The 27391-nt window shown below is 38.4% G+C and overlaps 1 protein-coding gene across 3 annotated transcripts in view; it reads left to right on the forward strand.

Moving 5' to 3' along the window:
• The window catches only part of TBC1D2B (TBC1 domain family member 2B), a 438274-nt gene that overhangs the window by 278359 nt on the left and 132524 nt on the right, over nt 1-27391 (forward strand). For all 3 annotated transcript variants that reach the window (XM_053717278.1, XM_053717279.1, XM_053717280.1), the window contains exon 10: nt 22629-22746. In XM_053717278.1, the coding sequence (XP_053573253.1) occupies nt 22629-22746 (118 nt within the window). The remainder of the gene's footprint in view (nt 1-22628; nt 22747-27391) is intronic.

Consider the following 27391-nt stretch of genomic DNA (forward strand, 5'->3'; position numbering starts at 1 on the left):
ATAATCATTTAAATTCTGTGTTTAAAGATTTCTAAGGTTGCTTCTGAGGGTTTTTTTCCTATTCTAGATGCTATCTGTAATATGTTTGCTAAAGAATGGTCTAAACCTGGTTCCTTTTTGGGAATGCACTGCTATTCCTATGGAAGATAGTACTTATCTTTTCAGGATCCTTTAAGGAAGCTTAAATCTTACCTTAGAAGAGCATATTTACATACTGTTTATATTCTTGGGATGACGTTTCTGCTGCTTCAACTTTCGGGTTGGACAGTCAGCGTAGCAGTTATCAGATTTTGAAGTATATAACATTTTTTTTGCTTCAATTTGTGAATTATTTTATTTATGATACTGTATTTGATGTAATTTAAGATTAATGTCAAATCTATGTTTTTAGCTATTCTATTTAGAAGAGCTTTATGGTTTAAATCTTGATATTCTGACATGGTGCCCAAAATATAAATATCTCTATCTTTTCAGGGTAATAATTTGTTTAGTTCTCAATTGGATTGTATTATCTCTATTATATCTGGGGATAGGGGAGTTTTTTTCTGCCCTTAGATAAGTAATTTAAGGGTAAATTTGAAGCTGGTATGTGGGATGAGACGCTACTCTAAGCCCACACAGGACAAACCTATTTAGTGTAGGGGTATACATCTCAATCTCTTCCAAAAAAGAGTAGAACAAGAGATTATGGAATTAGGAGATGTAACTAATTTGAAGAATTTCAGTAGTAATGTGTCCTTTAAACAGAGATTAGCTGTTGAAGAATTGAAAAAGAATAGTGACATTGTCATTAGAGCATCAGATAAAGGAGGCAATGTTGTTGTTATGAACAAGTCTAAACACTTGCTGGAAGCTTCAAGACAGCTAAATGATGGTAATACCTATAGAAAGTTGACCCATAATCCAGAGAGTGATTTCAGGAAGAAATTGAATAATCTCCTGGATGAGGCTATAGCTTTAGGCATTATGACCACAGATGAAGCTGTGGCTCTTATACCGAATCACCCTTTGACACCGGTCTTTCACCATCTACCTAAGACTCATAAAGATCGAGTCAACCCACCGGGACGACCCATAATTTCTGGGATTGGCTCATTATTTGAGCCTTTGTCTGAGTGGGTTGACTCAATCCTCCAGCCTTTGGTACAAAGCTTGAGAAGCTATTTAAGAGATTCAGGACATTTGATTTCTGTTCTTTACAATATGAGCTGGCATACAGACTCTAGGTGGGTGGTGATAGACGCTGTGTCTTTATATTCTAGTATCCCCCATCAATTGGGCATTAAGGCCTTGGCATTCTTATTCGACAAATGTACAAACTATTCTCGTAAAATTAAATTGTTCTTGTGTGAGGTTGTTGATTTCCTACTATCCCACAGTTATTTCATGTTTGATGGTGACTATTACCTACAGAGTTTTGATGTATGGCAATGGGGGCAACATTTGCCCCCTCAATTTCAAATTTATTTGTGGGATGGTGGGAACTCAACACTCTTTATTCCCAGTTTAACCCTTTTTTGACAACATTTGTCTATATATGAGATTTATAGATGATTTGATTTTTGTTGTGAGAGGTTCTTTTGATTCTTGAGTTTTGTCAATAACAATGACATTGGTTTGAAATTCACAGGAGAAATACAGGAAACTAAGATTCAGTTTCTCGATTTAACTCTAGTGCAGAGCTTTCCAAACTTTTCATGTTGGTGACACACTTTTTAGACCTACATCATTTCGTGACACAGTAAATCGGTTGTACTAGCAAACAGGAGGTTAAACTAACTTGTTTTAAGAGATACTGACACATACATAAATGATATAACAAAATGTATTTACAAGTAACAGTATGTATGTGCAAGAATTAAATAAAAGTTTAACACCAATAGCTACTTACTATTTTAATGGGATGTATGAGGTTGATGGGATGAAGACAGTTTCTGAATATTTGGTGGAATATTAGATAAAGACACTCGCATTTTATCATCAAGCATTTTAAAGCTTCCACTTCCTATCCATATATCCAGAGCAGGAGCAGCAATGCACTACTGGGAGCTAGCTGCAAAAAAAAACCCACTTTGACTTCTGACTTCAGCTCAGCGTTTAAGCTGCTGCCCTCAGAGCTCTGCAAGTCCAACTGACTACTGCCTGCGCTGCAAACACACTGCTGTACCACTCACTGACTACATGTGCAGTCACGAGCCGATTAAAAAGACTACAAATGCAGTCAGGAGCCAATGTGCTGCCAAAGCCACCAATGGGAATAGTTTCACTTCCCACTGAGCTGTGCCAATAGGTTAAGATGATCTGTGACCCACTAGGTATCAATCACGTGTCAACCATTTGATATGCATAGTAGGCAGGCGGAAAGTCGGAAAAAAAAATAAAATTAAAAAGAAATTAGTGCTGAAGCAGGGACACACCTACGCACAGCCGCTGACACACTAACGTGTCACGACACACAGTTTGGAAAGCACTGCTCTAGTGGGTTCCACTGAGATGAGTAAAATAATTACTGACACCTACAGAAAATCTTCCTCGGGAAACACTATTCTTCACGCCAAGTCATGCCACCCTAAGCATTTAATTAAATCTATACCAAAGAGTTCCTTAGGTTAAGGAGGAACACTAATTCTGAGGAGTTATTTAATATTCAAACTGAAAAACTCATGGATAGATTTACGGCTAGGGGTTATGACTTGGAGTCTCTAAAAAAAGACACTTAAAACAGTTAGGGAACAACCCTTAAAAGTAACAAGTAATAATAAGTAATTATTGTTGGTAATCTAAAATGGATTGCGGTTTCAATAATGATACCGTGGTGTTTTCAACAGAGTTTTCTTTGCAGTATAGGGAGATTTGTTCGCTTATAAGGAGAAATGTATTATTTCTTAAGTGTGATGAGTATTTGTCAACCATAATTGAAGATGTAAAGTTTGTATCCAAAAAAGGCCACGACTCTAGTGAACATGTTATCTCCCGGTATGGTTATTAGCAATAGCAATACTAAGCAAAGGAACTGGTTATACAAAAAGGGAACTTTCAAATGTTTGTCTAAAAATTGTTGTACCTATGAGGTGATTTCTCAGGGGACTAGTTTCAAGAGCACTGCTACCAATGAGAGTTTTGAAATTAATCATTATGCTAATTGTATCACTAGGTTTGTAGTGTATCTCCTGGAGTGTAACTTTTGTAAAGAGCAACATGTAGGTCAGACGTCTCGGTGTCTGAGATCTAGGATTGGTGAACATAAGAGAGATGTCAAAAATTATAACAAGGATTCTAGTGTTGCTAGACATTACAAGGGTATCCATTTAATAATGAGCCCAAATTCATAGTTAAAGTCATTGATATTGCTAAACCCCCATTGAGGGGTGGAAATAGAAATAAAAACTTATCTAAAAAGGAGCTTTACTGGATTTGAAAGTTGAAGACAAGGGTCTGAATAAGGAATGGGACATCAGTTACTTTGTAGAATAATATCATGCTATTTGGAACCTACTGAGTATAGGATTCAATGTAGCTACATATATGTGTTTATTTTACTAGTACCTTGATACTATTTATTGTTCATGGTGTGATATTTGTGTTTATTCATATACAGAGCATTGGTTAATATCAACATTATTATTGGCATGTATGTATGCGCACTCATATTGGTGTTTAGTTATATACCAAGCATAGGCCTAGATTTGGAGTTTGGCGTTAGCCGTGAAAACCAGCGTTCGAGGCTCCTAACGCTGGTTTTAGGCTACCGCCGGTATTTGGAGTCACTCAAAATAGGGTCTAACGCTCACTTTTCAGCCGCGACTTTTCCATACCGCAGATCCCCTTACGTCAATTGCGTATCCTATCTTTTCAATGGGATCTTTCTAACTCCGGTATTTAGAGTCGTTTCTGAAGTGAGCATTAGACATCTAACGACAAAACTCCAGCCGCAGAAAAAAAGTCAGTAGTTAAGAGCTTTCTGGGCTAACGCCGGTTTATAAAGCTCTTAACTACTGTACTCTAAAGTACACTAACACCCATAAACTACCTATGTACCCCTAAACCGAGGTCCCCCCACATCGCCGACACTCGAATAAATTTTTTTAACCCCTAATCTGCCGACCGCCACCTACGTTATCCTTATGTACCCCTAATCTGCTGCCCCTAACACCGCCGACCCCTGTATTATATTTATTAACCCCTAACCTGCCCCCCACAGCGTCGCCTCCACCTACCTACACTTATTAACCCCTAATCTGCCGACCGCAAAGCGCCGCCACCTACGTTATCCTTATGTACCCCTAATCTGCTCGCCCTAACACCGCCGACCCCTATATTATATTTATTAACCCCTTATCTGCCCCCCACAACGTCGCAGCCAGCTACCTACAATAATTAACCCCTAATCTGCTGACCGCAAAGCGCCGCCACCTACGTTATCCTTATGTACTCCTAATCTGCTGCCCCTAACACCGCCGACCCCTATATTATATTTATTAACCCCTAATCTGCCCCCCTCAACGTCGCCTCCACCTGCCTTCACTTATTAACCCCTAATCTGCCGACTGGAGCTCACCGCTATTCTAATAAATGTATTAACCCCTAAAGCTAAGTCTAACACTAACACCCCCCTAAGTTAAATATAATTTACATCTAACGAAATTAATTATCTCTTATTAAATAAATTATTCCTATTTAAAGCTAAATACTTACCTGTAAAATAAATCCTAATATAGCTACAATATAAATTATAATTATATTGTAGCTATTTTAGGATTAATATTTATTTTACAGGTAACTTTGTATTTATTTTAACCTGGTACAATAGCTATTAAATAGTTAAGAACTATTTAATAGTTACCTAGTTAAAATAATTACAAAATTACCTGTAAAATAAAGCCTAACATAAATTACAATTAAACCTAACACTATACTATCATTAAATTAATTAAATAAAATACCTACAATTACCTACAATTAAACCTAACACTACACTATCAATAAATTAATTAAATACAATACCTACAAATAAATACAATGAAATAAACTAACTAAAGTACAAAAAATAAAAAAGAACTAAGTTACAAAAAATAAAAAAATATTTACAAACATAAGAAAAATATTACAACAATTTTAAACTAATTACACCTACTCTAAGCCCCCTAATAAAATAACAAAGACCCCCAAAATAAAAAATGCCCTACCCTATTCTAAATTACTACAGTTCAAAGCTCTTTTACCTTACCAGCCCTGAACAGGGCCCTTTGCGGGGCATGCCCCAAAGAATTCAGCTCTTTTGCCTGTAAAAAAAAAAACATACAATATCCCCCCCCCCAACATTACAACCCACCACCCACATTACCCCTAATCTAACCCAAACCCCCCTTAAATAAACCTAACACTAAGCCCCTGAAGATCTTCTTACCTTATCTTCACCATACCAGGTTCACCGATCCGTCCTGAAGAGCTCCTCCGATGTCCTGATCCAAGCCCAAGCGGGGGGCTGAAGAGGTCCATGATCCGGCTGAAGTCTTCATCCAAGCGGGAGCTGAAGAGGTCCATGATCCGGCTGAAGTCTTCATCCAAGCGGGAGCTGAAGAGGTCCATGATCCGGCTGAAGTCTTCATCCAAGCGGGAGCTGAAGAGGTCCATGATCCGGCTGAAGTCTTCATCCAAGCGGGAGCTGAAGAGGTCCATGATCCGGATGAAGTCTTCTATCAACGGCATCTTCAATCTTCTTTCTTCCGGATCCATCTTGCAGACCTCCGACGCGGAACATCCTCTTCTCCCGACGCCTACTAGCCGAATGACGGTTCCTTTAAGGGACGTCATCCAAGATGGCGTCCCTCGAATTCCGATTGGCTGATAGGATTCTATCAGCCAATCGGAATTAAGGTAGGAATATTCTGATTGGCTGATGGAATCAGCCAATCAGAATCAAGTTCAATCCGATTGGCTGATCCAATCAGCCAATCAGATTGAGCTTGCATTCTATTGGCTGATCGGAACAGCCAATAGAATGCGAGCTCAATCTGATTGGCTGATTGGATCAGCCAATCGGATTGAACTTGATTCTGATTGGCTGATTCCATCAGCCAATCAGAATATTCTTACCTTAATTCAGATTGGCTGATAGAATCCTATCAGCCAATTGGAATTCGAGGGACGCCATCTTGGATGACGTCCCTTAAAGGAACCGTCATTCGTCGTTCAGTCGTCGGCCAGGATGGATGTTCCGCGTTGGAGGTCTTCAGGATCCTGCCGCTCCGCTCCGGATGGATGACCATAGAAGATCCCGCTTGGATGAAGACTTCAATCGGATGGAAGACCTCTTCTGCCCCGCTTGGATGAAGACTTCAGCCGGATCATGGACCTCTTCAGCCCTCCGCTTGGGCTTGGATCAGGACATCGGAGGAGCTCTTCTGGACAGATCGTTGAACCCGGTGAGGTGAAGACAAGGTAGGAAGATCTTCAGGAGCTTAGTGTTAGGTTTATTTAAGGGGGGTTTGGGTTAGATTAGGGGTATGTGGGTGGTGGGTTGTAATGTTGGGGGGCTTGGGTATTGTATTTTTTTTTACAGGCAAAAGAGCTGAACTTCTTGGGGCATGCCCCGCAAAGGGCCCTGTTCAGGGCTGGTAAGGTAAAAGAGCTTTGAACTTTAGTAATTTAGAATAGGGTAGGGCATTTTTTTATTTTGGGGGGCTTTGTTATTTTATTAGGGGGCTTAGAGTAGGTGTAATTAGTTTAAAATTGTTGTAATATTTTTCTTATGTTTGTAAATATTTTTTTATTTTTTGTAACTTAGTTCTTTTTTATTTTTTGTACTTTAGCAAGTTTATTTAATTGTATTTATTTGTAGGAATTGTATTTATTTAATTGTAATATTCATAGTGTAGTGTTAGGTTAATTGTAGGTAATTGTAGGTAGTTTATTTAATTAATTTATTGATAGTGTAGTGTTAGGTTTAATTGTAACTTAGGTTAGGATTTATTTTACAGGTAAATTTGTAATTATTTTAACTATTTTAGCTATTAAATAGTTCTTAACTATTTAATAGCTATTGTACCTGGTTAAAATAAATACAAAGTTACCTGTAAAATAAATATAAATCCTAAAATAGCTATAATATAAATATAATTTATATTGTAGCTATATTAGGATTTATTTTACAGGTAAGTATTTAGCTTTAAATAGGAATAATTTATTTAATAAGAGTTAATTAATTTCGTTAGATTAAAATTATATTTAATTTAGGGGGGTGTTAGGGTTAGACTTAGCTTTAGGGGTTAATACATTTATTAGAATAGCGGTGAGCTCCAGTCGGCAGATTAGGGGTTAATAATTGAAGTTAGGTGTCGGCGATGTTAGGGAGGGCAGATTAGGGGTTAATACTATTTATTATAGGGTTAGTGAGGCGGATTAGGGGTTAATAACTTTATAATAATAGCGGTGCGGTCCGGTCGGCAGATTAGGGGTTAATAAGTGTAGGCAGGTGGAGGCGACGTTGTGGGGGGCAGATTAGGGGTTAATAAATATAATATAGGGGTCGGCGATGTTAGGGCAGCAGATTAGGGGTACATAGGGATAATGTAAGTAGCTGCGGTTTACGGAGCGGCAGTTTAGGGGTTAATAATAATATGCAGGGGTCAGCGATAGCGGGGGCGGCAGATTAGGGTTTAATAAGTGTAAGGTTAGGGGTGTTTAGACTCGGGGTACATGTTAGAGTTTTAGGTGCAGACGTAGGAAGTGTTTCCCCATAGCAAACAATGGGGCTGCGTTAGGAGCTGAACGCGGCTTTTTTGCAGGTGTTAGGTTTAAGCTCCATTGTTTCCTATGGGAGAATCGTGCACGAGCACGTTTTTGAGGCTGGCCGCTTGCGTAAGCAACTCTGGTATCGAGAGTTGAAGCTGCGTTAAATATGCTCTACGCTCCTTTTTTGGAGCCTAACGCAGCCTTTATGTGGACTCTCAATACCAGAGTTATTTTTATGGTGCGGCCAGAAAAAAGCCGGCGTTAGTTTTTCGGGTCGTTACCGACAAAACTCCAAATCTAGCCGATAGTTTTTTGATAATATTATTGGCATGTATGTATGCCCATGCATACATGTATATTTATGCTTGATGATACATTGCATATGTATATACTCTCTTGCCTCTCTCACCTTCTCTTTATTTCAGTGTATAAATATATGATGAAATTGTTATGGATAAACTTATTTTTCTTAAAGGGACGGTAAACCTAGAAAATACCAGAGCAGGAGCGAGCTACATTGCTTTTAATAGTGCGATCGGCCGCGCTTTGACTGGACATCGTGCCCGCTATGCGCTTAGCAGAAGAAAACAGACCCGCTCAGTAGTGCCAGGAGCGGTGTTCTGTTTTCTTTGCTAAATATCTATCTAACAATTTGCTTTAGAAACCTGGAGCTAAGCTAATGTTATATAATTGTGCAGAGTTATATAAAATTTGCTAGATTTACTGGCCCTTTAATATCACTACTGCCATTATGAATTGGTAAATTCTTGTGCAACAACAGATGAGTTTAGGACATATTTTGTGTGTATTATAAAAAATATAAAATTTGTAAATGTTATGTGAATTGACAAAAAGCACCTTTATTAATCTGTATTCACTGCAAATTTGTGGTATGTAGGCTAACACTCTTTACTATGTCGATATGAGTATACTTATTCTTTCTATGAATAGTGAAAGTAAGTTTGTTTTTGTTTTCAATTGACATGCTTTTTTGTTTGTTTCTTTTAACCATACTGGTCTGTGCTGTTGAGGTGATCGTTTCAAAGGTTACTGATTATGTAGCCAGTTATTGGTCAGGCTCACCTTAAATAGCGTAGATGCCAGGTATGGGGCTATCCTATGACTAAGTGCTGCAGGGCACAAAACACGTCAGGAGCCTCTCCTTCACTCATGCTGTAATTTTTCTAAATGTTACTACTGTTTTTTTAATGGATTCTACAATAAAGTTGTGAAGTTTTACTGATCCGGAGTGCCGTCTGCCTCATTACCTTTGTAAATTTGAAGCTCTCATTTGTTTTCGTTCCTTTCGTCAAAATAGAGAACAGAATATCTCATTTCCCTAAGGATTCTGGCTCTAATTAGAGACTATATCTGAGTTGGAATAATTCCAAGCCGTATAAGAAACCAAATTCAGCCTTTAAGTCTGCATGTAGGTGCGGCCCTTAAACCAGTTCTTCTGGTGTGGAGGGGGGTATATTAAGTTATTTCAAGACATTTGGACATATTCAGTCCAAAATCAATAGAATATTGTTTCTCAAGGGTTTTGAATGGAGTTTAGAATGAGACCTTCCTTGGGAAGATTCTTTCTTACTCATGTTGCAACAAACCCTGTACAGGCTCAGGCTTTTCTGAAATGTGTTTCAGAACTAGAGTTTTCAGGGGTGATTGTACCAGTTCATCAGCAGGAACAGGGATTGGATTTCTATTTTCAATTTATTCATTGTCCCTAAGAGGGAAGATTTTTTTCAGATCCAATCTTGGATCTGAAAACTTGAAATCATTTTGTAAGAGTCCCAACTTTCAAGATGGTCACTATAAGGACTATTCTACCTTTTGTTTAGCAAGGTTATTTTATGTCCACTATAGACTTACAGGTCGCTTATTTTCACTTTTCGATTCATCCAGACCACTATTGTTTTCTGAGATTCTTTTTTCTAGACAAGCATTACCAATTTGTTGCTTTTCCATTTGGCCTAGCACTAGCACCAAGATTTTTCTCAAAGGTTCTTGGTGTTCTTATTTCTGTAATCAGAGAGTAAGGTATTGCAGTGTTTTTGGATCATGTCTTGGTACTAGTTCAGTTTTTTCTTTTAGCTGAATCTCACACGAAACAACTAATGTTGTTTCTTCAAGTATATGGTTGGAGGATTGATTTACCCAAGAGTTTCTTGATTCTTCAGATAAGGTCACCTTCTTAGGTTTCAAAGATAGATTCAGTGCCTATGACTCTGTCTCTAACAGACAAGAGATGAATGGAATTGGTCTTAGCTTGCTAAACCATCAGTCCCTATAATTCTCTTCAGTGATTATGTGCATGAAAGTTTTAGGTCTTATGATCGCTGCATTGGACTCCTTTGTTCATTTTCATGTGAAACCGCTACAGCTTTTGCATGTTGCACCAGTGGTACAAGGATTATACTCAGTTATCACAGTTGATATACTTTAATTCCAACACTCAGTTTTCTCTGACTTGGTGGTTTAACCATCACCTTATTGTTTAAAGGGGCCTGCTTTGTTTGTCCTTCCTGGATTGTGATCACAACAGATGCAAGTCTTTCAGGTTGAGATGCTGTCTGGGGATCTCTGACCAAACAAGAGGTTTGGAATCCTCAAGAGGCGAGGTTTCCAATCAATATTTAGAACTCTGTGCTATTTTTAGAGCTCTCCAGGCTTGGCTTCTATTTGAAGAGAGAACTTTACTTTTGTTTTCAATCAGACAATGTCACAGACAGTGGCATATGTCAATCATTAAGGGGGACTTGCAGTCCTTTAGCGATGAAAGAAGTATCTTTGATATTTTCTTGGGCAGAATCCAACTCTTTTCAAGACTCTGTGATTCATATCTCAGGTGTAGACAAATGGGAAGCAGATTATTTCAGCCATCATTTTATTCATCCGGGGGAGTGGTTTCTCCATCCAGATGTGTTTTTTTTTCCAACTTGTACAGATGTGGGGTCTTCTAGAATTAGATCTGTTGGCCTCTCGCCTTAACAGGAATCTTCAGATATTTCCAGGTTTGGTCATTTTCAGGCGGAAATGATGAATGCTTTAGCAGTTCTCTGTTTTATCAACCTGCTTTCTTTTTTCCGTCTCTGGTTCTTCTTCCAAAGGGTGATCTCCAAGATCATAATGGAACAATCTTATGTGTATCTGATAGCACCAGCATGGCCTTTCAGGTTTTTGTATGCAGACTTTGTCCGAATGTCCAGTTGCCAGCTTTGGTCTCTTTTTATAAGACCAGACCTTTTTTGTCTCAAGGCCCAGTTTTTCATAGGCTCTCAAATTTCTAAATTTGAAGACATGGAATTTGAACGCTTAGTTTTTGTTCATAGAAGTTTTTATGACTCAGTTATTTTTTCTCTATGATACAGGTTTATAAATCTGTTTCAAGGAAATTTTAAATTAGGGTTTGGAAATACTATATTTCAGGGTGTTCCACTCATGATTATTCTTGGCATTCTTTTGAATTCCTAGCATTTTACAGTTTCTTCAGGATGATCTGAATTCAGGTTTTTGTATGTAAATCCTTTGAAAGGACAAAATCTATGCTTTTTTTGTCTTATTTCACAAACAGATTGTTCAGCTTCCTGATTCACGGTTTGGTTCAGGGTTTGTTTCGTATCAAGCCTGTTATTAAATCAATTTCTCCTCCTTGAAGTCTCAATTTCATTTTTAAGTTTTTGCAGGTTTTTCCTTTGGAGTCTCTGCATTTTTTGGTTATTTATCTAATTTCTTAGTGTTATTTTTTGGTTTTCTCTTCTGCTAGAAGAGTTTCTGAATCGTCTGTTCTCTCTTGTGAGTCTCCTTATCTGATTTCCATCAAGATAAGCTGTTTTGCGAGAGATGTCTTACATTTTTTTGCATTAGGTTGTGAACTTTTTAACAACTTTAATGGGAGATTATGGTTTCTTCTTTTTGTCCTATCCCTAGGAATACTCCTAAGGGGTCTTTACATTCTTTGAATGTGGTAAGAATTTTGCAATATTATGTTGAAACTACTTAGATTTCAGTAAGACTTCTAGTCTATTTGTTATTTTTTCTGGTTGCAGAAAAAGTCTGAAAGCTTCTGCCATTTCCTTGGCATCTTGGTCAGAGCTTTTGATTTTAAAAGCTTATTTGGAGGAGGAGCAGTATTCGCCTCAGCGTATTACAGCTCATTTTACTAGATCAGTCCCTATATCTTGGGTTTTCAAGAATGAAGCTTCAGTTGATCAAATTTGCATAGCAGCAGCTTGATTTTCTTTGTATATTTTTACTAAAATTTTATCTTTTTGATGTTTTCTTCTTCTGAAGCAGTCTTTGGTAGAAAGGTTCTTCAGGCAGCTGTCTCATTTTGATTATAGTGCCTATGATTTGAGGTTTTTTTTATAGTTTTTATATTTGGATTTTATTTCTCAGCAGAAATAGCTGTTTTTATTTTATCCCTCCCTCATAACTCGAAATATTCTGATGCTTCTCTGCCAACCTTCTGTGACGAAAGGCAAAGAATGACTGGGGGGATGAGGGAAGTGGGGGAGGTATTTAAGCCTTTGGCTGGGGTGTCTTTGCCTCCTCCATGTGGCCAAAGTTCTGTATTTCCCACAAGTAAGGAATGAAGCCGTGGACTCTCCTCATATTAAGAAGGAAATATACCATTTGTTTGTGCTTCGTCTCTGCTGATTTGTGTCACAAAAACAAATGTTTGCGCCAGTTTTATTTCTGAGATATTAAGGTCATATGCACAGGATTCTTCCATTTCATTGGATATTTTTTAAACATTGTATGTTTTTCAAATGCTTTATATATGATGTGATGTTCATTTGTTTTATTCACTGCCTGAGGAAAGCATACCTCCCAACATTTCAAAATTCAAATAAGGGACCCCCCCCCCCCCCTCAGCAGAAAAAATTGAAATGTGGTGGGCGGGGCTTAAAAATCGTAAGATTAAAGTAATATAAATAAAATTCTAAATAAAGTCATATATTTTAATACACTTAGGCAGCAAATCAAACACAAGCTCAGACCACTGGTATGGCTATGTGAGCTATGTATTTAATTAGCCTTTGTAAAGACATTGCTAAATATTTTTATCTTAATTGGACATTTGATAATAAATTCTTTAAAACTGCTCTCTGCATTCCCTAATTAATTAATATTCTAGATTCTGGCCTTTAAAGTCAGCAAAAATGCACAGTAGCACACTACATAGCATATACTTACACATGCATATACACACACTACATAGCCCCCATGGCAGAACATAGAGTGATCTGAGATGTCATCGCAGAAAATGCAGCATGTCTGCAGAAAGAACAGGAGCTGTTAGCACTTTAACTTTTCAGTGCTGCACCACATTAGGCTGTTCTTTTTAAACAGAGCTGTTCTCTGGCTGCATTGTATAAGTTTTTCTTAACACAGTGCATCCAGAGCAAAGTGCTGTTTGAAGACAACAGTCAAATATGCAGTAGTGCTACAAAGCAGCAGTGGATTGATTGTTGTCTGGTTCTGAGATTTCTACAAGCTCGTTCCCTAGCTTTTCACAGTCTGCAAAGCTGTTTTTCTCTGAATGTAAGATGTTTATATGAGCAATGCACCTTTTTTATTACTACATTTCTTTGTTAGACTAAGAGAAAAGGAAACAGATTTATTCAAGAGACATTTACAATTGCTTTTTTTGTGTGCAGCTAATTTGCAATGCAATTTTCAACTACTGCACTAGATTATACAACTTTAAATATTGCTTTATTCTCCAGTTAACTAACACATTGCAATTGATCTGGTTCTTTAGTGTAACTGACAAATTTACAATTTTATTTTATTTAAAAATGACCTGCAGAAAAATTTTCACTAAAAAATCTTATCGCAGAAAGTGAAAAAAGTTCTGTCTCTGGGTACATAGCATACACTTATACATGCAGATAAACACACGACATAGCATACACTTACACATGCAGATGCACACACACTACATAGCATACACTTATACAGGCAGATATACAGACACTACATAGTATACACTTATACATGCAGATACACACACACACATTACATAGCATACACTTATACATGCAGCATACACTTATACATGCAGATACACATACACACATTACATAGCTTACATTTATACATGCAGACACGCACACACTACATAGCATAAACTTATAGATACAGATACACACACAGTAATGGATACAGATAGACACACACACTATATCATAAATGGGTATCTGTAATTCATTGTATGAAGTCCTGGGGTTGGCAAGCACATTAGCTGGCAGTCTGTGGCTGCTACTGTTCGTTACCCTGGTATTAGCACTGCTCATTGTATAAAACTGAAGGCATGCTAGTATTATCACCAGGGGTTAGATATCATCACTACCAGGGGTAGGTTAGAGAGGTCACCATTACCCATGGACAGAGTGATACAGCCTTCTTACTCCTGCTTAACCCACACACCATTCCTTTTCCACAGGGAATCTAACAGGTATCTAACCCTGTGAGAGCAAAGCCAGCTGCTTCTGAGTATGGGCCCATTAGAATTAAAAATAAAAAATAAAAATTTTAAATGCATGGGGCAACCCGGGACAGGGGGCAGACCCCGAAAATCGGGACAGTTGGGGGGTATGGGAAAGAGTGCCATTAGCACTTTGAAACGTGTTGCATATTATATTCAAGTTTTAAATATACTTTTTTGTTCCAATAAATAGAGTAGAGAGTATATTCTTTGGAGGGTCTTTGGGAATTTTCTGTATTTTGTAGTGATTTCATGCACTATTGGAGTACCCTTCCCCCTCCCTCTCTGTATCTTACTTTGCAGCAACCTTTGGTATATCCACGAATTGGATTGAGCCAGCTGGTGGGCTCTGATCTTTTCAGCCTGCCTGACTTGCACTGCCACATAGTGCGCCACTTTTGTGAGTATCGGTCTATAGAGTGATGTATTGATACAATTTACAACAATTGTTGTCCTCTTCTGCACAATTGGAGTGCCTTTTTCTGTTTTTTTCATATTTGCAGTTTCTCCACTTTGTTATAAGAAGAGCTGATTATGGTGTATCTCCCCACAACCATTGACGAAAGCCTCTAGAGGGCACCTTTGTCCTTAGGGACCATCTTTGATGGACTTTATTTGGTGACTTTTTGAAAATGAACAATAGCTTTTGAAAGGAAATAAGCTTGCACTAGTATATAAGCCAGATAAGGAGCAACTGAAATTTCCTGCTTCTGATCACCGTTTTGTCACTTGGATTTCCTAGCTTTGCTGGAACTTAAGAAGTTCTTTTTAGCCCAGGAGTGTTCCAGAAGATACGTTGTATCCTAGATGACAGGCAAGACCTGTTGTGGATACTAGTTAGGCCTGTTCCTTCTTTCTACTTAGGAGAAGGAGTTTTTTCTTCTAGATTCCGGTCCAGGTACAGCAGGCCCATCTATTCTAGTTAACAGGCTGGACCTTTTTAGGTATTATCTGGGATGGGTGCTTGATACTGGATCATATAGATCTAGGGGTCCTAGAGACCGGAAATAGGCTTCTTTTCTGGGTAATTGTCTGGTCAGAGAAGACTAGGGACCTTTGGAGTCATTGTCCTGGTATCTATCACACTGCAGGATATTTTCTTCAACTGTTGGTGCATGCCCTAATAGGAGGAGGGTCTTCCCGTCCTAATTGGGTTTTATGATATTGAAGCAGAGCTTATCAGTTCTTCTTTTCGCTGGAGAATTTAAGGTTCTCCCTTTCTTTGTTTGGAAGAAGGATGTCTTTCCTGTTTAATCCTTTTTTTAGAAATACGGTTCTTAGGAACTGTATCTTTCAGTAAACCTCGTTCTGATCCTTCTTGGGATCTGGGGTTTCATGTTGCAGTATCCTGCTTCCAGATTTTACGGTAGTTCCCAGGTCTTGGCATTTGTTTTTTTTTTACCTTTGCCTGCTAATAGACCTTTAGGGATTTTCTTGTCTTTTTGATCCTCAGAGTTGGATCTAGACCTGAGTTGCTGTTGTCAACACCAGGGTGGATCTCGATGCTGTTTTGTCTTAGGGACAAGGATTTTTATCTAGTCTGCCTAGCAAGATGAAGGCTTAGCGTTGAATCCTGCTGTGGCAGCTTTCTGTTAATCCTGAGATCTTGCAAATTTTCCGTTTGGGTTATGCCCTCCAGCCCCCTTCTGGTCTTTGTTGACGCGGGGGTGGTGAGTGATCGACACAGCCGAGGCCGTGATTTTGTCATGGTGTTGGTGATTCGGTCTTAACAGACTTACATGGAATACCGGTGGGGGAAATCAATTCCCAGTGTTACGTTCAGATCTCCCTGTTCTGAGAAATTTTTCTCTTAGTCCTCCTGGGGTGGTTTTAACCTTGTCGCTTCCTTCTCCGTGTGGAGTGGTTTAGGGAGGTCAGTGGGTTGGGAGTTTCCTTCCAATTATTCCTTTGGTTCCTCAGCGAGCATTCTGCTTGGAGGATTTGGTCTTCTGGGTTTGTTCCAGTTGGGACCTCTCAGTGGGGAGACCCTCTTTTGAAAAGGAGAGTTTCTCCTGCTTATCAGGGATGTCTCGTGTTTGGTGTTGGGCGGAAACCCATGTCGGCTTATTGCCAGCAACTCGCTCTATGAATGTACTCCTCTTCAGCAGGGCTAAGTGACCGAAGAAATAACTACCCTGTCTAGCAAGCTGGAGGCTTGGAGTTTGAATCCTGCTGTGGCAGCTTTCTTTAAGATTTTCAAGGCGTCAGGTTAGCTCCACCGCTTCTGTAGCAGAAGGTGGGTTTGAACCCAGGTGGGGCTCCGGCCTTTTTTTCCTGAATATAAAAAGAGGTTTTCTTTAAACCGTCTTCTCTTCAGCCATGTCGCTCTTTCTTGTGGATGGCCGATCCTAGCTGGAGTAGACGTCAGTGAGACTGTTTGCTCCGTTTATATCTAGAGTTGTGTCGCAGTTTAGGGGCTTCGTCTTCATGGATCTTGTTACAGGAATCTGCTGGTGCAGGGTCCTTGTGTTCATCACATCCTGGACTCTCTGAGGCTGACTGTGTGGAATTTAACACTTAGCCTTAGTCAAGAGCGTTTTTTCTGATGGAGTGTTGATACTCTCGTTCTTGCTCATAAGCCGGTGTATAGTCGCATCTATCATAAGGGGTGCAGGACCTACTACTTCTGGAAGGTAGAGCGGGGATTCTCCTGGCATAAGGCCAGGTTTTCCAGGATCGTTTTCTTTTCTCCAGGGTGTTATGGGGAAGGGCCCTCTGTTAGGGCCGAAAACTGTCCCCTAAGGGAGCTATATGTTTTACTGCTCGAGAGGCTCACAGAGCTTCCAGATGTCCAGTCTTGTTCAGGCTTTGACTAGATCAGGCCTGTGTTTAGATCCAGTTCTACCCCTTGGAGTTTACATCTTGTTCTATGTTTTGCAGAAGGCTCCGTTTGGGCTTATGCATGGAGTTGACATTAAGTTTTTCGGTCTTGGAAGGTTCCTTTTTTTCTACTGGCTATTGCTTCAGCGCACATAGATGGCTGCCTTGCAATGTGAGGGCCCTTACCTAGTTTTTCATGCGGCTAAGGATGTTCTCTCCGGGTTAGGTTTTTCTTCCTATGGTTGTTTTCAAATCACATCTTCAATCAGGAGATTGTGGTTCCTTCCTTGTGTCCTAATCCTCCTCCTTCGAAGGAGCGGTTGTTTCATAACTTGGATGTGGTTTGGGCCTTGAAGTTTTGTCAAACTTCTTCCTTGTTTGTGTCTATTCTGGGAAGAGTAGGGGCAAGAAGCCTCGTCTACTTCCTTGTTTTTCTGGTTAAGGAGCATGTTCGCTTAGCTTATAGAGTCAGCGGGAAGCAAGCCTCCTCAGAGGCTAAAGGCTCATTTATCTAGAGCTGTGGCTCCCTCTTAGGTTTTTAGAATGAGGCCTTTAGCGATCAGATTTGTAGGGCAACTACCTGGTCTTCCTTACATATTTTTTAAAAATTTTACATATTTGAAGTTGTTGCTTCGGCAGAAGCAGCTTTTGGGAGAAAGGGGTTTGCAGACTGTGGTGCCCTCAGAACAGGGTCCACCTCTCTTTTTACCCTTCCATTTTTATTCAGTGTCCTCTACAGCTTGGGAATTTGTTTCCCACAAGTAAGGAATGAAGCCGTGGACTCTCCTCATATTAGGAAGGAAAACATAAATTATGCTTACAAGATTCTTTCCTTCTGTATGAGGAGAGTCCATGGCTCCCGCATGAATTCTCCGTTGGGCGGACTAAAATTTGTTTTTGTTCTTCTGGCACCTTTTATACCCTGATATTTCTCCTACTGTTCCTTGTTTCCTCGGCAGAATGACTGGGGGATGAGGGAAGTGGGGGGAGGTATTTAAGCCTTTGGCTCTGGTGTCTTTACCTCCTAATGGTGGCCAGGTTCTGTTCCCACATATAAGGAATGAAGCTATGGACTCTCCCCATACAGAATGAAAGGAAATTATCTGGTAAGCATAATTTATGTTTTTTAATGATTTAATTATGTGGTGTGGAAAGTGGTTGGAGATTCAGGTTACATGGGCTAAACGTGTAAGGTGCAATATCGTAGAAAATAAACCGGCACAATCGTTTGTTTTTACTGCACAAATCGGCACAATTTAATTACATGGGGTGCTAACTTTACTCAGCTAATAAAATATTAACATATTATAAATATATAGTGGTGCTTAAAAAATAATTTTAAAAATCTTGCATATGATGCAGATGCTAAAATAAATAAGGACTAATATATATATATAAATATATTGGGTATCATTTCAAAGGCAGCCTATGTTTTTTTTTAAAAAAAAAGGTATATATTGAAAACAGAGTCAGGGGCAACACACACATATTGAAAATGTCTGACTCCAGGTATAGCACATTGTAGATCCTTTCGGCTAGATCACGAGTTTTGTTGGTAAGGCTGTGCGGTGCTAACGAGCCTTTTTTTCTTACCGCTCCCTTAAGACAACGCTGGTATTACGAGTTTTCTTTAAGCTGGCGTTAGCCTCAGAAAGATGAGCGTTGAGCAAAATTTAGCTCCACATCTCACCTCGATACCAGCGTTGCTTACGGTAGCAGTAAGCTGGCAAAACGTGCTTGTGCACAATTTCCCCATAGGAAACAATGGGGCTGAGCTGGGTGAAAAAAAAACTAACACCTGCAAAAAATCAGCGTTCAGCTCCTAACGCAGCCCCATTGTTTCCTATGGGGAAATAAAAGTTATGTCTACACCTAACACCCTAACATGAACCCCAAGTCTAAACACACCTAATCTTACACTTATTAACCCCTAATCTGCCACCCCCGACAGTCGCCACCTGCATTATACTATTAACCCCTAATCTGCCACTCCGGACTCCGCCGCCACCTACATTATACTAATGAACCCCTAATCTTCTGCTCCTAACATTGCCGAACCCTACATTATATTTATTAACCCCTAATCTGCCCCCCAACGTTGCCGACACCTACATGAATTAACCCCTAATCTTCCGATTCCAACGTCGCCGCTACTATAATAAATTTATTAACCCCTAAACCTAAGTCTAACCCTAACCCCCCCTCCAATTTAAATATAATTTAAATTATACAAAATTAATTTACCATAATTAAATAAATTAATCCTATTTAAAATGAAATACTTACCGATAAAATAAACCCTAAGCTAGCTACAATATAACTAATAGTTACATTTGTATCTAGTTTAGGATTTATATTTATTTTACTGGCAACTTTGTATTTATTTTAACTAGGTAGAATAGTTATTAAATAGTTATTAACTATTTAATAGCTACCTAGCTAAAATAAGTACAAAATTACCTGTAAAATAAACCCTAACCTAAGTTACAATTACACCCAACACTACACTATAATTAAACTAAACTAAACTAATTAAACTAATTACCTAAACTAACTACAATTAATTACAATTACATTAAATAAACTAAGTTACGAAAAAAAACAACACTAAATTACAGCAAAGAATTACAAGAATTTTAAGATAATTACACCTAATCTAATCCCCCTAATAAAATAAAAAATCCCCCCAAAATAATAAAATTTCCCTACCCTATACTAAATTACAAATAGCCCTTAAAAGGGCCTTTTGCGGGGCATTGCCCCAAAGTAATCAGCTCTTTTACCTGTAAAAAAAAAATACAATACCCCCCCAACATTAAAACCCACCACCCACACACCCCTACTCTAAAACCCACCTAATCCCCCCTTATAAAAATCTAACACTAACCCCCTGAAGATCATCCTACCTTGAGCCGTCTTCACCCAGCCGGGCACAAAGAGGTCCTCCAGAGGGTCCGAAGTCTTCATCCGATCGGGGCAGAAGAGGTCCTCCAGACAGCAGAAGTCTTCATCCATGCTGCATCTTCTATCTTCATCCTTCTGGAGTGGAGCGGGTCCATCTTCAATCCAGCCGACGCGGAGCATCCTCTTCAAACGAAGTCCTACCGAAGAATGAAGGTTCCTTTAAATGACTTCATCCAAGATGGCATCCCTTGAATTCCGATTGGCTGATAGAATCCTATTAGCCAATCGGAATTAAGGAAGGAAAAATCCTATTGGCTGATAATATCAGCCAATAGGATTGACCTCACATTCTATTGGCTGATTGAAACAGTCAATAGAATGCGAGGTCAATCCTATTGTCTGATTGGATCAGCCAATCGGATTGAACTTCAATCCGATTGGCTGATTACATCAGCTAATAGGATTTTTCGTACCTTAATTCCGATTGGCTGATAGGATTCTATCAGCCAATCGGAATTCAAGGGACGCCATCTTGGATGACGTCATTTAAAGGAACCTTCATTCTTCGTTAGGACTTCGTTTGAAGAGGATGCTCCGCGTCGGCTGGATTGAAGATGGACCCGCTCCGGAAGGATGAAAATAGAAGATGCAGCATATATGAAGACGTCTGCCGTCTGGAGGACCTCTTCTGCCCCGATCGGATGAAGACTTCGGACCTTCTGGAGGACCACTTGTGCTCGGCTGGGTGAAGAAGGCTCAAGGTAGGGTGATCTTCAGGGGGTTAGTGTTAGGTTTTTTTAAGGGGGGATTGGGTGGGTTTTAGAGTAGGGGTGTGTGGGTGGTGGGTTTTAATGTTGGGGGGGGTATTGTATTTTTTTTTTACAGGTAAAAGAGCTGATTACTTTGGGGCAATGCCGCGCAAAAGGCCCTTTTAAGGGCTATTTGTAATTTAGTATAGGGTAGGGAAATTTTATTATTTTGGGGGGATTTTTTATTTTATTAGGGGGATTAGATTAGGTGTAATTAGCTTAAAATTATTGTAATTCTTTTTTTATTTTCTGTAATTTAGTGTTTGTATTTTTTGTAATTTAGTTTATTTTATTTAATTGTAGGTAGTTTAGGTAATTAGTTTAATGATAGTGTAGTGTTAGGTGTAATTGTAACTTAGGCTAGGGTTTATTTTATAGGTAATTTTGTACTTATTTTAGCTAGGTAGTTATTAAATAGTTAATAACTATTTAATAACTATTCTGCCTAGTTAAAATAAATACAAAGTTGCCTGTAAAATAAAAATAAACCCTAAGATAGATACAAATGTAACTATTAGTTATATTGTAGCTAGCTTATGGTTTATTTTATCTGTAAGTATTTAGTTTTAAATAGGATTAATTTATTTAATTATGTTAAATTAATTTAGTTTAATTTAACTTATATTTAAGTTAGGGGGGGTTAGGGTTAGACTTAGGTTTAGGGGTTAATAAATTTATTATAGTAGCGGCGACGTTGGGGTCGGAAGATTAGGGGTTAATTAATGTAGGTAGGTGTCGGCGACGTTGGAGGGGGCAGATTAGGGGTTAATAAAATTTAACTAGTGTTTGCGAGGCGGGAGTGTGGCGGTTTAGGGGTTAATACAGTTATTAAAGAGGCGACAATGTCCGGTCAGCAGATTAGGGGTTAATAATTGTAGGTAGGTGGCGGCGACATTGGGGGCGGCAGATTAGGGGTTAATAAATATAATGTAGGTGTCAGCAATGTTAGGGGCAGCAGATTAGGGGTTCATAGGTATAATGTAGGTGGCGGCGATGTCCAGTCGGCAGATTAGGGGTTAAAAAAATTTATTTTAGTGTTTGCGATGTGGGGGGGGGGGGGCTCGGTTTAGGGGTTAATAGGTAGTTTATGGGTGTTAATGCACTTTGTAGCACTTTAGTTAAGAGTTTTATGTTACGGCGTTAGCCCATAAAACTCTTAACTACTGACTTTTAAATGCGGTAGGAGTCTTCACAGGAGAGGGTCTACCGCTCACTTCTTCCAAGACTCGTAATACCGGCGTTAGGCAAATCCCATGGAAAAGATAGGATACGCAATTGACGTAAGGGGATTTGCGGTAGCCTCGAGTCGCGGAAGAAAAGTGAGCGGTACACCTGTACCTGTCAGACTCGTAATACCAGCGGGCGTTAAAAAGCAGCGTTGGGACCTCTCAACGCTGCTTTTTAAGGCGAACGCCAAACTCGTGATCTAGGCGTTTAGTTCTTACTTGGAAGGAGTTTCTTAAAGGGACATAAAACCCATTTTTTTCTTTCTTGATTCAGATAGAGCATACAATGTAATCAACTTTCCTATTTACTTCTATTATCAAAATTGCTTCATTCGGTTTGTATCCTTTGTTGAGGAAGCAGCAATGCATTATTGGAAGCTTGTTAACACATTGGGTGAGCCAATAACATCTACCTAGATATCCCTTTCAACAAAAGATACCAAGAAAACAAAACAAATTTGATTCAGCTCTATATGAATTATGAAAGAAAAAAAATGGATTTCATATCCCTTTAATTATGTCAACACTTCTCTTCCTTTTTGTTCATGCTCTATAATCATTTCTGTCTGAGAACTATAATATTTTTGTGTACTGTAGTGAAGATGTGATATATGAAACGATCCTTATCTATCTGTGTTGCAGACTGGCTGCCATTGCCCTTCTCTATCTGGACCAAGAAGATGCCTTTTGGTGCCTGGTCACTATAATTGAAGTGTTCATGCCACGGGATTATTATACAAAGACTCTGCTGGGATCCCAGGTATGTAGATGAAAGTGACACCATCACCATTATTTGTGCAATCATTAAATTAAACCTAGTTAGTAACATAATGTATTTACCATACAGGTACATAGATTGGCAAATGTCTATGTCAACATTATTATTTTGGGGGCATATTATTCTGAGTTAAAGGGACACTGAACCCAAATTTTTTCTTTTGCGATTCAGAAATTCATGAAATTTTAAGCAATTTTCTAATTTACTCCTATTATCAAATTTTCTTCATTCTCTTGGTATCTTTATTTGAAATGCAAGAATATAAGTTTAGATGCCAGACCATTTTTGGTGAACAACCTAGGTTGTTCTTTCTGATTGGTGGATAAATTCATCCACCAATAAAAAAGTGCTGTCCAGAGTATAAACCAAAAAAGAAGCTTAGATGCCTTCTTTTTCAAATAAAGATAGCAAGTGAACAAAGAAAAATAAATAGGAGTAAATTAGAAAATTTCTTAAAATTGCATGCTCTATCTGAATCACAAAAGAAAAAAAATAGGGTTCAGTGTCCCTTTAATGAAAATGTGACTATAATTAACTTTGCTGTTCTGCAGCTACAGTGGTGCCTTCCATTGCTTTTTATCTGATACCCCCTTGCCCTTCTCATATCTCACATCTTCCTTTCACCATTTGTAACACGCAGTACGCTTCTCTTCTCTGCAACCTCATTTCTGTCCTCTGTGTGTAAATGTAGTTTTTGTAGCCCTTTCTAAAGTTATTATTTTTTGAAGGATTTTTTTTTAATCATAATATAGTAAAAACCATCTAGGAAACAGTGATCTCATTTTATATTAAAGGGGCATTAAACACATTTTGCTTTTGTATAAAATTATGCATTTCCCACAAACCGTAGAGAAGCTGAAAAGCAAATTCTGCAACTTAGTTTTTCCGCCTAAATGCTGTGAATCATTTGCAGGTTTAAGAAGTTTACAGCATTTTAAAGAAAAGCAAGGATGCATAATGTGGTACAAACATAATTTTTACACAAAGGCAAAATCTGTTTAATGGTCATATACATTGGTCCCATTGTAACATTTTAAATGGTCAGTAAAGTCATTGGTAGCTACACGCATACTCTTCTTTTCAGTGGCTCACCAGATGTGTTCATGTAGCTCCCAGTAATGCGTTGTTTCTCTGGACCAACCTTACTTTAGCTATGTGTTTTTAACCCTTTTGTGAGAGTTAAACATATAGTTATATGCAAGCAATAGAGCAATCATAAAATGCTCTAACACATGAGAACATTTTGCTTTGGCACATTTTATGTCCCTTTAAGTAAAAGGAACATGCAGTGCAAAAGTCTTGTCTTGCAATATGAAAAGACAATAGAAAGCTGTGACATAGTTTAATCTGTGTTCCAGATAATATTAACAACAATATGTATGTGTTTGAATAGCAGTTTATAAAAATAGCAAAAGTTAAAATAGTGTAAAATTCATATAAAAAAAGAGGAAGCAAATAATTTCCTCTAAAAATAAAGGAATAAAGAACTCTTCTTAAAGGGGTATGGAACAGTCTGTTGTGATAAAAAAAAACGCACACCGCAGTGGCTTATACTTATATCCGTACGGCTGGATGCGCCTCCCTCTCCTAAATAAGTGATAATATAACACAAGTGATAAAAATGTGTTAAGTGAGTGAAAATTACAATGGTAACACAACATGATGAAAACATGTATCAAACTATACATTGACAAGTGAATGTGATACAAAATAATAAAAAGATAATAAATATAATGTGAAACAAGTGTCCTCAATTCAACCACAAGATAATAAAGTTACTGTATTCCAGACAGCTTCGATCTCCCTAATGCTAGTGGAGATCAGCAATTTGGTTACACGATAAGGGACTGCAGCTGCTGACTTCTTCCAAAGCTCGATCAGACACTGAGTGTTAGGATCTATAACAGCAGCAGAAAAGAAGGCGGCGTCACAATGGTGCAATATCAATGATGAAACGGAAACTTTTTAAACTGAGAAGCGCGTTGTGGATTTTAATCTGTTTTTATTAAAGTCTACTGTTTTTACTTAGACAATTATGCTCATTTTACACAAAGATTCGGAGCTGCTATATCAAACATATTTAGCAACTGCTCGCCCATTTGGCTGTGGATAGACAGAAGGACACACCGCTCAGTTGAGGGACGTGGAGACCGGGACCTCATTTCCACAGTACAAGCTTTCTGAACGTCTCCTAAAGGTTCAGCAGGCATATCTAGCAGTGCCGTCCAATTTGTGAGTGTGATATTTGGTCTGACTGAAGCCGATCATCATTGAGATTGCACCATTGTGGCACCTTCTTCTTTTCTGTTGCTGTTATAGTGGCTTATAGTGTATGCCAATTTTCATATAGCTGCATGTAATAAACACTACTATAAAGAAGAATATGCACAGATATTGAGCCAAAAATCCAGTATAAAACCTTTTAAAACTTACTCAGAAGCTCCCAGTTTAGAACTGTTGATGAGGTTAGACTGGGACACCCAGTGAAAGGGGCTGGAAAAACAAAAACAGGAAACACTCCCCCCTCCCCAATTCCCTGCATATGAAAAGACAGATAACATAAACAGGAGACAGCAGTAGTCTGTAAAGGCATGTAAACATCTGATACTTTGGGGATTGGTTCGGAGTCTGAAAATCAGCACAATGTTAGTAAAAAAAAATAAGCAAACTATAAATTGTTACATAAACACTCCCAGATAGGCTATATAAATGGATCATCTACAAAACATTTATGAAAATAAAAATCTAGTGTACAATGTCCCTTTAATAGAAATTATTGTAATATGTAAGTCATCATTTTAAAAGACCTGTTATTTTTTTAAACTTTGTTTGTGCAGTGTCCATTACTTCCTTTATAGTCATACAAGGGAATGGGGTCTCTACAGGAAGGCATATCTAGCTTTATGTCATAAATCTTCTAGAGTACAATGATCTGGTTTCTAATTCAGTGGATACTAGATAAATAGGGAGTCCAATGTGCACATGCTCAGAAGAGGCAGAATGGAACCCAAGTTGCCAAAATGTCTGCACTTATTTACTTAAAGGCAGTAGCTACACTGTGAATTTCTAAGTGAGTTTTTCTTTCATGTAAGTGGCAAGAGTCCATGAGTTAGTGACGTATGGGATATACAGTCCTACCTGGAGGGGGCAAAGTTTCCCAAACCTCAAAATGCCTATAAATACACCTCCCACCTCACTCATACTTCAGTTTTACAAACTTTGCCTTCGTTGGAGGATGGTGAAGCAAGTCGTGCTTGATTTTTTCTGTGAAAGGCGCTTCTAAGCATTTGAAGCCCAGTTCCTCTCAAAGTACAGTGTTTGAGGGATGTGAAGGGAGTATTTGCCTAATGATGCCATGTTTTCACCTATGGGAAATCTATTTTAAGGCTCTCTGTAAATTCAGTCGTGGGGATTCATCTTCCACCTCCCTTTACAGATCAACATTACACTCCTCTACCATTACCTCTGCTTATATGTTTCAGTACTGGTTTGGCTGTCTGCTTTATGTGGATGGGTGTCTTCAGGTAAGTATATATCTTTTTTTAAGACACTCTCAGCTATGTTTGGCACTTTATATTTTTTATATGTTTTAAATATATATTGTATATAGTCAGGTCTATGTTTATTTCCCTTTGCAGTCTAACAGTTTCAGCATGGAAAATTATGTTTAGGAGAAATTTTGTTAATTTTTTCTTACCTGAGGTTCCAGCTAGTTGTAACTTTGGTCTTGTTTTTTCAAATTTTTGCGGGCAAATTAGGCTTGCGATGGTGCAAAATGCTTCCATTTATTGCGTCATTCTTGGCGTGATTTTTTTTTTGGTGCGAAGGTTGCATTGTGACGCGAGTCACATAATTTCCTGCGTCTTTGTTGACACAAAGTTGCGCATGTTATGACGCGAATCGTGCAATTTCCTATTAATTTTGGCGTCAAAAGTTTTTTTTTCTCAGCATTTGCGTCATCTTTGTTGGCATCATTTTTGGCGCAAAGAATTTTGTTACATTAGGTTTCTCCCTCTTTTGCTCTCTGCTTTCATTTGTTACAGAGGGCTATGATATTTGCTTTTTGTTTTACATATAAGCATTTTTTTCCCATTCCTGAAACTGTTATTTTGTGAAAATTAGATATTTTGTTTAAATGTTATTCTTTCTTTTTTGTTACATTTTTCAAGATGTCTCAAACTGATCCTGCCTCTGATGTTACTGTTGGAACCAAGTTGTCTGAAAACAAATCTACCAAAGCTAAGTGTATATGTTGTAAATTGGCTGATCTTCCTTCTTCAGCTCAAGTATTTGTCACTTGTTATGAGAAATTGTTTCATGCTGATAATGTTTCTATAAGTACAAATACATCAACTGTTAAACCTTCACAGTCAAATGTACATAATATTCCTGTAGATATAAAAGATTATATTGCTGCAGCCATAGAGAAGCCTATGACTGCTATTCTGCCTTCAAATAAATGTAAAATGTCTCTACTTATTTCTCATAATTCTGATGAAGTTTGTATTGATCAACAGCATACTGAAGTATTTCTGCTGATGAGGATGTCTCTGGCTTAGAGGATCCTACTTCAGACTCTGAAATTGATAAATCATCCTTTCTTTTTAAGATGGAATATATCCGTTCT

The sequence above is a fragment of the Bombina bombina genome, chromosome 6 (assembly GCF_027579735.1).
Source record: "Bombina bombina isolate aBomBom1 chromosome 6, aBomBom1.pri, whole genome shotgun sequence".
Lineage (NCBI taxonomy): Eukaryota > Metazoa > Chordata > Amphibia > Anura > Bombinatoridae > Bombina > Bombina bombina.